Source organism: Theropithecus gelada, chromosome 16 (assembly GCF_003255815.1).
Source record: "Theropithecus gelada isolate Dixy chromosome 16, Tgel_1.0, whole genome shotgun sequence".
Taxonomy (NCBI): Eukaryota; Metazoa; Chordata; class Mammalia; order Primates; family Cercopithecidae; genus Theropithecus; species Theropithecus gelada.
In genome coordinates this window covers 27,517,045-27,529,481 of record NC_037684.1, presented here as the reverse complement: position 1 = coordinate 27,529,481, position 12,437 = coordinate 27,517,045, and the positions used below count along the sequence as shown (strand labels likewise).

The 12,437-nt window shown below is 39.9% G+C and overlaps 1 protein-coding gene across 2 annotated transcripts in view; it reads right to left on the bottom strand.

Annotated features, from left to right (window-relative positions):
* Nucleotides 1–554: 554 nt before the first annotated feature.
* CDK12 (cyclin dependent kinase 12) overlaps nt 555–12,437 on the bottom strand; it is a 77,797-nt gene continuing 65,914 nt past the window's right edge. Inside the window, exons 12-14 of one of the 2 annotated variants that reach the window (XM_025363651.1) lie at nt 10,196–10,407; nt 8,779–9,231; nt 555–4,485 (exon numbers count right to left, since the gene is read on the bottom strand). In XM_025363651.1, the coding sequence (XP_025219436.1) occupies nt 3,773–4,485; nt 8,779–9,231; nt 10,196–10,407 (1,378 nt within the window). In that variant the 3' untranslated portion in view covers nt 555–3,772. The remainder of the gene's footprint in view (nt 4,486–8,778; nt 9,232–10,195; nt 10,408–12,437) is intronic. The other variant, XM_025363652.1, reaches the window with a different exon arrangement.

The following is a 12,437-nucleotide window of genomic DNA, read 5'->3' as shown; positions in this document are numbered from 1 at the left end:
TAGGGACTTTAACTTTTAAACAACTTTTTGATTCGCTTTCTGGATTGGCAACGCATTAGGAAATCTCAACAGAGGTAGGTACACTAATCCCCATGCTGACTCTGCATGTAACAACATGGGAACTGGGGTGGGGTGGGTGGTGAAGAGTCTGGTTTAAGACTATCCTCTGAGTCTAAACAGCCTCTTACCAACTTCCCTTGATGACAGCTGAGCTCAAACCCACTTACCTCTCCTGCCAGGAGGAGTCAGGGTATATGAAGCTCAACTCTTTTGATGGTTTGGTACCATTATTTGCATAACTTTTCTACTTTTTTTAAAAAAATCACATTTTATGGTTTTTCCCAACTCATTTTTTATTCTCTAGTTCCTACTTTAGCGTTTTCAAGCCCCTCTTCAAATCCTGATAACTTTCTGCTGGGAGGGGGAGTTTGAGTCTATAACGATTCTGAGACAGAGAACCCTTAAGATAAAGTGGAGGAAAAATGTCCTTTATACATGATTAGATATGCTCAGGGGGTACAGATTAAGAAGTAAATGCAATGGAGCAAAAGTGGTATAGTAACAGGAAATATTTAATTTTCCAATCTCCACTTTCCATTTTTATAAACTGAAAGAAAAAAATGTAATATATTACAAAATACCTGTACATAGACAAGATACACCCAATGGGGGTCAAAAACAAGAGAGAGAAAGGAATACAGTGTCAGGAACCTAAATCAGGGAGAATGAGGTGGCAACTGACACTTTTCTGATGCAGCATTCTCTCTCAAAACCTGCTGGTAACCATTTTAGCACGGTAACTATATATGCATATTATATATACACACACACATACAAGTGGTTGGGTGATGTCTATGGCATAAGCTAATAGAAGTTCTACTTGCAAATTTGTGCTAACTGCCCTGCTTTAAACGTATAGATTTGATGTTGCTTTCAAATATTTATCGTTCCTATGGATAGCTGAAGAAAAAACTAAGGAAACTGGGTCAAATATATTTGTTTTCAAAACCACAAAAATGATCACGGTCAAACCAGTTTTGCCTCCCACTCATGAACAGAATCAGATTTCTCATCTGTTCAAAATAATGTATTTAATAGACTTAATATCTCTCATTGTACAATAATTAAAACAAAACAAAACGAAAACCACTTTTGAATGGAATTACTTGGGTTTGTAATTGTCAAATAGTCAAGCTGAAATTCTGCCAAACCTTTACTTCCATCATGTTTATAGATAACATAACTGAAAAATTAACAAATACCTTTTCTTCCTCCATACAGATTCCAGGATATTTAAATAAGTTTTTTTTTCCTCTGCTTTTAGAAATAGTCAAAACTACCAAACTTTGTTTTCATTTTAAAAGACTCCCAAAATGGGGGTGGGGGTGAGATGGGATCATACATACACATACACTCACACATACACTCATCCCCTTCCCTAGTAGGGATGAGGGAATGGAGGCTTAAGTATATTATTTGGGATATTTGGCATAATTAAAAATAAGAGGTGGGAAAGGGGAGGGAAAAACATTATTGATGACTGCTGATAACCAAAATACAATGAAAATATATAGATAATTTTATTCATATTTGATGGGAAACCAACTTTTTTTCATTGAACAGATACTTCTGAAAGTATCCCAGGCTCAAGTTCTTTAATAAAAAACAGGGAGTGGGGCCCAATAACTCAAATTCAAATATTCTAAAATACAAAGGCCCATGTCTGAGGACTAAGAAGTCAACAGACAGAAGGTTCAGATGAACTTTAATGCAATTTACCAATAGCATGTCAGTAAGCCTAGTAAATCTAACTGGACACACTGGTATAAAAAAGCCATCAATGCCAAAATGGCTAGAAGGTTCTCTTTCCAAATCAGTGTTTGGCCCTGCAGGCAAGGCCAGATCAAAAACCAGAGAATAATAAAGAAATACACACACCGATATCTACCTATTTCTCATTAACAGGGGAAAACAGTCTTCAAGTAAGTATCTGAAGAGGGTTCTTCTTTCATTTCTTTAAAGTTTTTTTTTTTTTCTTTTTTAAAGTAATGCACCTTTCTCTTATAGATTTTATTTTTTAAAATAAGAACTTGGCATTGAAACATCAAACTTGAGTTTTGAAAACTACCCTCGAAGATGATGAAGCATGTTTGCTTTGTCTTTGTAAAAGGGGGCTAACCTATGTTTCCTAAAGGTCTAAGTCTGTGCAGATAAATTATATGACATGTATCTGTTTTTAAAACACTCTATATGCTGGTACTCACATAGAAATAGAAGCCAGAATGAGAAGCCTCCCAAATTATCCCACCCTGACAGCCTTTCCCTTTTTCATTTCCTGTTTATGATAAGGCAAAGTTCTTGCCTGGAAGCACAGTTCAACCCCTTTTACCAAAATCAAATCCAAATCTCTTTGGAGGAAAATCCCTATAAGAACTGGCAGGGTACACATGCTGGGATGTGGACATGTCAATACTGTTCTTCCTCGCAGTATGCTGTTTTAAAATTATTTTTTTAAAAAAGGTCAGGTATTGATGTATCTTCAGAAAAATACCCACCCTAAACTAGGTTACATTTCCATGTATCTTCAGGATTTGTTTTTCTCTTTGACAATATCACAATGCTCTGTTTGAAAGTTTTTTTTTTTGACATAAAAATATATGTGTAAACAATATGCTAAATGCTGTTATTAGCCCTCTAGGTATGGAGGCATCATCTCTAACCACAGCTCAGCAGCAACGTCCAAGCTGTCCACACTTACAAGTCAACTTCCCCATCAGAACATGTTTTTGTTTAAAAAACAAAACATTTTAGAATTGAAGAGTTACAGAGAACAATGTAGGAGTCTGAATTTCCTTTCCTTTATTTCAAAAAAAGTAAAGAATTATCCCAGGTTCTTGGGCATCTCAACGATTTTTTCCAAACAAATGCCTCAAAGAGAGAGAAATAGCGAGAGCGAGAGTGAGCAAGCAAGCGAGAGAGTGAGCGTGAAAGAGAGAGAGACAGCATATGTGGGCAAAAAAGGAAAGAGGTTGGGTAAAGTCTACCTACTTGCCCAAGAATGCCACTTTCTACAACCTGCTTTATGTGCAGGGAGAAGGGCATATCTTTTGTCAAAGAGGAGTAAACTTTAAGGATGAGTAATTTATTTGGAAAAAAAGTATGTTCAAGATGCTCAATGGGGAAAAAGTGTTCACTTAAAAGCAAAATGTGAGATGGTGGAGAAGAAAGAAACATTTATTTAAATCATCCAGGCCACTCTGTTTCCCTTATAGCAAAAGCCTAAGCGCAGCTCAAATTTTGTGAACACTATTCTCTTTAAAGGAAAAACCCAAAACACCTAAATTAAAATTCAAAAGAAAGAAACCACACACAACCCCCCACCCCAAAACTTTAAAAATCAAAGAGCCTCTCCTGAGCCATCTCAAAACTGAAACTGTTCTTTCTCTCTTCTGATCAGTAAGTGCAGGCAATGAACTAATAAAACATTTACTTTTCAATGTAATGATCCTCTCCATATTCTCTACTTGTATCTACTAAGGTAGAGTTGAAGTAAATGTTCTGGCTATAGCCCATCCAGGGGGAAATGGTGCCAACATCATTATTTCATAAGTCGCCTGCTAGTAGCAAGTGAGCAAGGAATACAACGGACAGCTTTGCAGTAGCCAAATGCAGATGATTACCTCGCTCTGGCAAATGATTTCATTAAAGATTCAGAGAACTGGATGGAAGGATGGATAGGGAAGGAATCTTTCAGGACACTGAAGTCTCTGGGTTAGTAAGGAACTCCTCTCCCTCTTCCCCCTCTTGGTGGGACTCTCGTAGGCCCCCGATAGAGTTTTCCATAAGCAGAAGACTGAGTTGGGCCCCCCCAGTGAAGGCCTGCTCCTGAGCTGCTGGCCCCAGTGGTTCCTGGCCCCAGCTCCCCATAGTTTTGCAATTTGGTCTCTGCATGTACCACAGAATTGCTGCTTCCCTCAGCCTTTAGGAATGGTTGCCCGACCACCGGGTGTAACGCTAAGGGGACCCTGGCAAAACGGAGGTCCTGGTCCCCTGGAAACTGCACTGACCCTGTGCCCTGGTAACTGCTGGACTCCCCAAGGTGGCTCACAGAGCCTGAGAAGGTCCTGTTCTTCACCAGGGTCTGGACCAAGGATTCTGTCAAGGCTGGACCAGAGTTTCGTTCATCAGTGTCAATGGAACTGAACCCTGTTTCAGGCCCATCAGTGTTTCCGTAAGTCCTGTTTGGATGGGGTCGGGTGGAGTATTCCATTGGTCTCAAGGCCTGGTGCTCATGTGGCAGGTGGCCAGGAGGCTCTGCTTCAGGCTGGGATAAAAGTTGCAGCAAGGCGGCTGTCACGGCTGGGTTCAACTCCTGGGGGGCGCTGGAAAGATCGCCTTCAACCAGAGGGGGTGGAGGTGGCGGCGGTGGAGGTCCGGGGGGCTCAGGGGGCCTCTTCTCTGGTGGAAGAATGTGAGGAGGACATGCTGTGGAAGGGTTACTTCTTTTAAACACCATCTTAAAAAGCACATGTGATTATAAACACAAACACACACACTGCGCAACATAAACAAATATCAATATAAGTAACCAGATATATAAAGAATAAAATCTTGGGATCAGGAAATTGCAATTATACGTAAATCAAGTGATTAAAAGTAAAACAGTTGCATTCTGGATCTAACAGCTAGTGTAAAAATATCATATGTTTCAAATGATTATCCTGATTTTTATCTGAGATTTCCTCCATTTCCTTCCTTTAAAGAACTAATATGTAGGCTGCTGGTAGACTCCCTGCCCCTTTTTGCTGTTAGATGGAAACATTAAAACAAAGCAGAAGGAAGGAAGATAAGAGGGAACAATATACATGCTGTGGTCACATTTCTAGGACATAATCTTGCTGTACAACAGAGACCCTGTGTGGACTTGGCTAACACATTTTACAGAATGTTTGATGACATAGGTTAACCTGAAATAAAACTTAAAGAATATACAGGAGAGATAAAATAAAGTAAAAAGTTTTCATTACTGTCATGTATAAAAATACACTTGCTTCTCCAAACTTTAGTCACCTCTCCCCAAAATCATAGTCTGAAAGGATTTTAACTACCATATTATCATTCAGCTTCCTATGTTACAGTAATTTTAAAGACTAAAGTAATTTCTATCATAATTTTCTATTTTGTTTTCCCACCTACTGCATTTTTTTTCCATGCTATGAAAAAAAAAATCACTATAGCAGTGTCATGCAGAATGAACTGTTGATAAACATCTGTTTATCTTGGAGACAGTGACAAGAACTGAGAATTTAGAAATGTATTAAATTCATACTATAATCTGTCTTTACAAAGATCTTTTGTCTTTCTTGAACTACTTCCCCAGACTTTCTTTTTCCACTGCTGCATAAATGTGCTTAGGCATGATAAACATTGTCTGATAATGAACTCCTGCCAAGGCAGGAGAGGAGAGATGTAACATGGTATGAGTTTGAGGACATAGAAAACCATTGAGACAGAAGTATGGTCGGAACAATGCCTTTAGAAAATTGAGAGTCATCCTGCTGAAGAAAAGATTTAATGTTTTGGGATAGCTTCCAAATGACCGATTTTTCTTTTCCCTATGGAAGCATATTTAAAAAAAATATATATATATATATAGTCATTCTTCCATTATCTAAGCTGTGATGTAAAGTCATAACTCAAAGCAAGCCAAAAAGAGTTTTTAGTTATAATTAGATATTTCTGTAGCATATTTACCTTAATTATATTCTGCAAAGACAATCAGTAAATAAGTTTGTATTCCCTTAGTATGCAGATGAAAGCACTCTGAAAACACTACATAATTGTAAGGTCGTACAGTACAAAAGATGGTCAGGTGCTACATGTAACATCCAAGCAAGGTGACCAACAGTCCCAGTTTGTCTGGGACTGAGGGGGTTTTCCAGGTTGTCAGTGTTCAGCTTTAAAACTGGGACAGTTCAGGAATGAACTGGTGACCCTATGTATAGTACCCACACAAGTTACTTGTTGACTGATTGGCTGGTTGACAGGGTGGCAGGGGAAACGAATTTAAAGACAAAAAATTAGCCATGGAAAATTTTGAACATGGAGAATAGACATGCTGAAAAAGGAGGGCTAACTGTACTACAAGTAATGATAGATTTCAGAGCCTTTTGCTTTCAACACTCTCTATATAAGGACATCACTGTACCAGTTATTTTTAAAAGTATTTCTGGACTACACATAAAATGGAACATGAGGTTTTTTTAATACTGAGGTCAAATAACTTAAAAATGTATAACTGTAAAAGTGAGATAATCTAAACTTACATTCTTCCAGCTACGCCATTTTTTTGTATTCAAACTTTGCTTTTTATGTAAATAGCCTAAATATGTTTCAACAGAACTAACTCTTGAGGTCAAATTCTTTCATATGTATAAAATAAAAATTCGATACCAAGGTAGCAAAGGCTGGGCATGGTGGCTCATGCCTGTAATCCCAGCACTTTGCGAGAACAAGGAAGGCAGATCACTTGAGGTCAGGAGTTAGAGACCAGCCTGGCCAACAAGGTGAAACCCCGTCTCTACTAAAAATACAAAAAAATTAGCCAGGCCTGGTGTCACATGCCTGTAATCCCAGCTACTTGGGAGGCTGAGGCAGGAGAATCGCTTGAACCTGGGAGGTAGGGTTTTCAGTGAGCTGAGATCACACCACTACACTCCAGCCTGGGTGACAGAGCGAGACTCCATCTCAAAAAAAAAAAAAAACTTATTAAAGTAAGCCTAATAAAACTTCTTAAAGGAATTAAAAATAAAATGTGAATTATAAATCATATTGTTATCTTTAAAATATCAATGTTGTCAATCCTTAAAAGTACAGACTTTTGGCCGGGCCGTGGTAGTTCACACCTGTAATTCTAGCACTTTAGCAGGCCAAGGCAGGTGGATCACCTGAGGTCAGCAGTTCAAGACCAGCCTGGTCAACACAGCGAAACCCCGTCTCTACTAAAAATACAAAAAAATTAGCTGGGCGTGGTGGTGGGTGCCTGTAATTCCAGCTACTTGGGAGGCTGAGGCAGGAGAATTGCTTGAACCTGGGAGGCAGAGGTTGCAGTGCACCATGATTGCGCCATTGCACTCCAGCCTGGGCGACAGAGAGAAACTCTGTCTCAAAACAGACAAACAGAAAAAAGTACAGACTTTTAGGATTGACAACAATAAGGATGTATTATTGAAATGTAAAAATAAATTTAAAACTTCAGGCCAGGGGTAGTGGCTCAAGCCTGTAATCCCAGCACTATGGGAGGCCGAGGCGGGCAGATCACCTGAGGTTGGGAGTTCGAGACCAGCCTAGTTAACATGGTAAAACCTCATTTCCACTAAATATACAAAATCAACTCAGTGTGGAGGTGGATGCCTGTAATCCCAACTACTCGGGAGGCTGAGGCAGGAGAATTGCTTGAACCCAGGAGGCGGAGATTGCAGTGAGCCAAGATCATGCCATTTTACTTCAGCCTGGGCAACAGAGTAAAACTCTGCCTCCAAAAACAAAAACAAAAACTTCATTTTACTCATTTGATTTCAACTAATCACCCTTCCCAATAAGTACAGAATAGCAAAACAGCAGCCAAATTAATAGGCTGTCACTTTCTCTGGCTTATACAGTCTGCCCTCTGGTGGAAGTGCTAATTAACAGTGAAATGGCCAAATAGAGACAGCAGGGGAGAAATAATACCAAGTGAGCCACTGTAGAGGCACCAACTGAATAATCCAGGGGTGACTGCAATAATTAGTTATGACACTTCTACACTTTCCTCTGAAAAGTAAATACAACAATTTCTGGCCATAGGCCAGGCCTTAAAATATATACTTTCTGCACCACACCTCATATGAAATGTGAATATAGGACCCTAAAGTTGAAGATTAGTATACCTCTTCAGCCCTCGAGCCTCTTCTTATTCCCCAATTCATGGGGTCTTCATGGGCAGTGAGAATTTCCAAGGAATTAAAAACACTTTCACATAAGTAAAGATTTTGCAAATACACTGTGAATCAGAATTTTAAAATTTAAAATGCTTTTTCCTCTAATAAATTGCACACTATGGTCATGTGAGATTAAAGTATAACTTATCCCCATTTTCCTTTTTTTCTTTATAATATACTCACTTCCTGATCTGGGGTCCATTCAATTGCTTCTATTAGAAACAGATTTAAAGGAATTGTTCTTATATACTATTATTTTAGGGAAAAGAAATGTATAGTGTTAATTATCTACTTAGAAATATTCCCAAATTATTCTTCAGGAAATTAACAATGATATTTTATTAGGGTTTTCTTGATTGTATCTTCCAGGAAAGACTGGCATTCAGCATCCACTCCACTGGAGGTAAAGAAGTATAGTCTGATAATGGTTTGTTTGGAAGTCAGATTTCCAAGTGCTAGGATTAGCTGGCCACCACACACAGTTCAAGATGTATGGTTCAAGATGCATCACTAGCTATGGCTGTGGTTTCGTTGGTTAGAACACAGGGGCTTTACTTACCTATCTCCTAGGAAGTGGAAAAACAATCAATATAGGAAAGGTGCTTTGGGAAGCTCTGAGACTTAAATAAAAGAAGCCAAGCAAGAAATACATTACTTGGTGCTATGTTTTCCTGTAGACTAGGTTACAGAATAACTGAAACCAAGGCCATTGATGTGGGGGAAAAAAAAATGTTAAGATATTTTTAAGAGGGTATAAACAGCACCTGAGCTCAATGAGATTCATGACCGGTCTGTTTACCTGCTGCCTCCTCCTGTGGCATTGTGGGAGTTCTTCGGGGCCCCTGTGGCCCACTGTTCTTGTCACTGTTGTTTTCCTCCAGACTGCCTGCTGGCTCTTGGGTTTTCATCAACTGACTCAAGAGAACTGCCAAAATATTCTGCATGTCAGCTGGTGTGCTTGAAGCTTCAGGGGTCGTCTGTTCTGCTGAAGGCAGGATCACTGGGGCAGAGGGTGCTTCCTTCAAAGACTCCTCTGGGGCCATGGTCTCTGAGTCCTGCTGCTGGGAAGAAGCTTCCGTCAGGGCACTGATGGATTGATTCAGGGCTTCTAGCTGCTGCTGCATCTCTGGGTTGGAGTGGATGTTAAGCAGCTGTGCCATTTGAGGGATGCTCAGGTCGGTTTGGCTCTGCAGCAGGTTTAATAACACTGCCAATTCACTTTGATTCAGCTGTTGTGTGATGTCACCAAGGCCTGTGGAAAGACAGTGAAGCCAATATAAGATGATGAGACAGGCCAACGACCCTTTGCCTTCTTCAACTGGCAACAACAACTTACAATATCCAAAAAATGAAGTTTTCATTTTAAATGCCTCATTTTTCATGCCTTAAAATGTCATGACACAGTTTGTTATTCTTTATGCTTTCCCTTAAAAAATACAAGCACTAATAACTAAAACATCTCTGGACTATGCATAAAAGTGACTCCATTTTACCTGTATTTTTCAAGGTCTGTGATTTTTCAACCCTTACTGTACATCAGAATTACCAGGAGAGATTTTAAAATCTCTCCTATTCAGATGCCTCAGGACCCATCCTTAGATGGGCATAATTGTTTTTAAAGCTTCCTGGATGATTCCAATGTATAGCCAGTATTGAGAACCACTGCTGTAAGTGAAGAGGGAAGGGAAAGTGAACCAGAAAAGAGTATCTTTTGTTCCGAAGAATTGGTCATAAAACAGGAGAACTACTTTGTTGTAATAGTTCAATATGACATAGCTTCAGATACATTAAGATCAAAATAAGTCTACAGAACAACATTCAGCTATTGTAATTTAACATGATTAGATTCTATGAAGGTCTTATCAAATCTAATATAAACAAGGCTCTAAATTATGTGTGTTAGAAAGTCATGGGTGAACTAACCTTAAATTAAATTTGGCTTACCTAATTCACTGATTTATGCCACACATTTAATTGAGATACAGTGTTCCATACATATTTCAGGAAAGGAAAATGATCCATTGTAGACTTTCTGGACCATATGTACAAAACTTGGTTAATCTCCTTCTCCCCATAATGAGGACATTAACCTCTTTCCTAATGGTTCACTGGACAAAAACTAAAACACAGACACACACACAGAATCCTTACACTTGACCTTCAAAACCTGCCAAATACGCTTAGTAAAAGCACAAAGTCCCCATTCTGGCACTGACCTATTGCATCCCCAGCCCCAGGCTCCACCTTGCCAGAAGCAGGCTGAGGTGGTGCTGGGCTGCTGTTCTTTACAGGCTCAGCATTTGTCCCTGAGGTAGTTTCTTTTCGAGAAGTTTTGGATGCAGGTGGCTCTTCCACTACCACACCGCTCTGTCGCTGACGTCGCCGTTTCTTACTCCACAACTCATGGCAATCTTGCCAGTGGGGGAGACTGGAAAAAGACAAAGCAAAGGGGAAATATGTATGGGGATGCGGCAGTGAATGAATGGAGAGCAAAGGATTAAAATGGGAAGGCAAAGACTGTGGGAAATGTAAAGAGTAAGGAAAACAAAAGTAGGTAACAGCAGTGTAAAAGAAGTCATGGCAGACGGTAGTCTGAGGAAATAAAAGTACAAAAGTACAAGAAAGTTATACAGTGAGAAAGGAGGATCTTGCTAATACTAGGTACAGACTAGCTATATAAATTCCCATATAAATATTGTCTTTCCTTGGCATAACAAGAATAAAAGAGAACTGTATTGATCAAGTTTCAGCAGGGAATAAAGAGGAGGACAGAAATGGCTTGTTAATGTATACAGAAGGTCGAGGAAAGGTGGTGACTTAAACCATGGAACCATGTATCATGATCAAAACATCTCTGTGCAAAATCAACTTATGTGTAATTTCGTTTGTGAGGACCACAGAATAGTTCTTTTCCCTTTCTGCCCACAGAATTTCCACGACTGGATATCAACTTGTTCATCTGTGGAGTTCAGCACTACGTATAACTTAGTACATTTTTTCAGACTTTCCCATACAACCAGACCAAGTAGATAAAATCTTACTACAAAAATCTCTCTATAATAGGAGTTCCCAAATTTTAGTAAAACCCTTATATATATCAAGTCATATTCAATGTATCAATATTCCAATGTAATAAATGAATTTGGCTGGGCACAGTGGCTCACGCCGGTAATCCCAGCACTTTGGGAGATAGAGGCAGGCGGATCATGAGGTCAGGAGTTCGAGACTAGCCTGGCAACATGGTAAAATCCTGTCTCTACTAAAAATATAAAAATCAGCTAGGTGTGGTGTTGTGTGCCTGTTAATTCCAGCTACTAGGGTGACTGAGGCAGGAGGATTGCTTGAACCCGAGAGGTGGAGGCAGCAGTGAGCCGAGACTACATCACTGCACTCCAGCCTGGGCAACAGAACAAGAGTGTGTCTCAAAAAAATACATGAATTTGGACATTTCTTTGGAGCAATCAGATTTAGTTACTACCTACTCATGAACTAACATCCTATCCATTTTTAAGACATGCAGTCTTTCTTAAGGTAAGAAAACGACCCCCAAAATTTGACATTAAAGCTATAATACTGTCAGTGACAAATTCAAAGCTAAAAGACTCTTTTTTTCCTTTTCTTTTGAGACAAAGTCTTGCTCTGTTGCCCAGGCTAGAGTGCAGTGGTGCAATCTGGGTTCACTGCAACCTCCTCCTCCCAGGTTCAAGTGATTCTCCTGCCTCAGTCTCCCTGAGTAGCTGGGACTACAAGTACACGCCACTACACCCGGCTAATTTTTGTATTTTTTAGTAGAGACGAGGTTTCACTATGTTGGCCAAACTGGTCTCGAACTCATGACCTCAGGTGATCTGCCTGCCTCAGCCTCCCAAAGTGCTAGGATTACAGGCGTTGAGCAACTGCGTCAGGCCAGATAAAAGACTTTTTATGTGCTATAATGTGGGATATGAACCTATGAAGCTCCAAAACAATACAGAGGCATTCATAAGATTTTAATGAAATAGAGACACATCAAAATATCATATTTCTTTTATGTTACTTTAATTTTTTCAGATGGAGTATCACTCTATGGCCCAGGCAGGCACTGGCACAATCTCGGCTCACTGCAACCTCCACCTCCTGAGTTCAGGCGATTCTCCTCCCTCAGCCACCCAAGTAGCCAGGACTACAAGTGCACACCACCACACCTGGTTAATTTTTTGTATTTTTAGGAAAGATGGAGTTTTACCATGTTGGCCAGGCTCTCTTGAACTGCTGACCTCAGGTGATTCATCCACCTTGGCCTCCCAAAGTGCTGGGATTACCAGTAAAAGCGACCACGCCCGGCCGAAAGATCTTATTTCTTACATCAAAATTCAGTAACCTGGCCAGGCGCGGTGGCTCATGCCTATAATCACAGCGCTTTGGGAGGCCGAGGCAGGCAAATAACCTGAGGTCGGGAATTGGAGACAAGCCTGACCA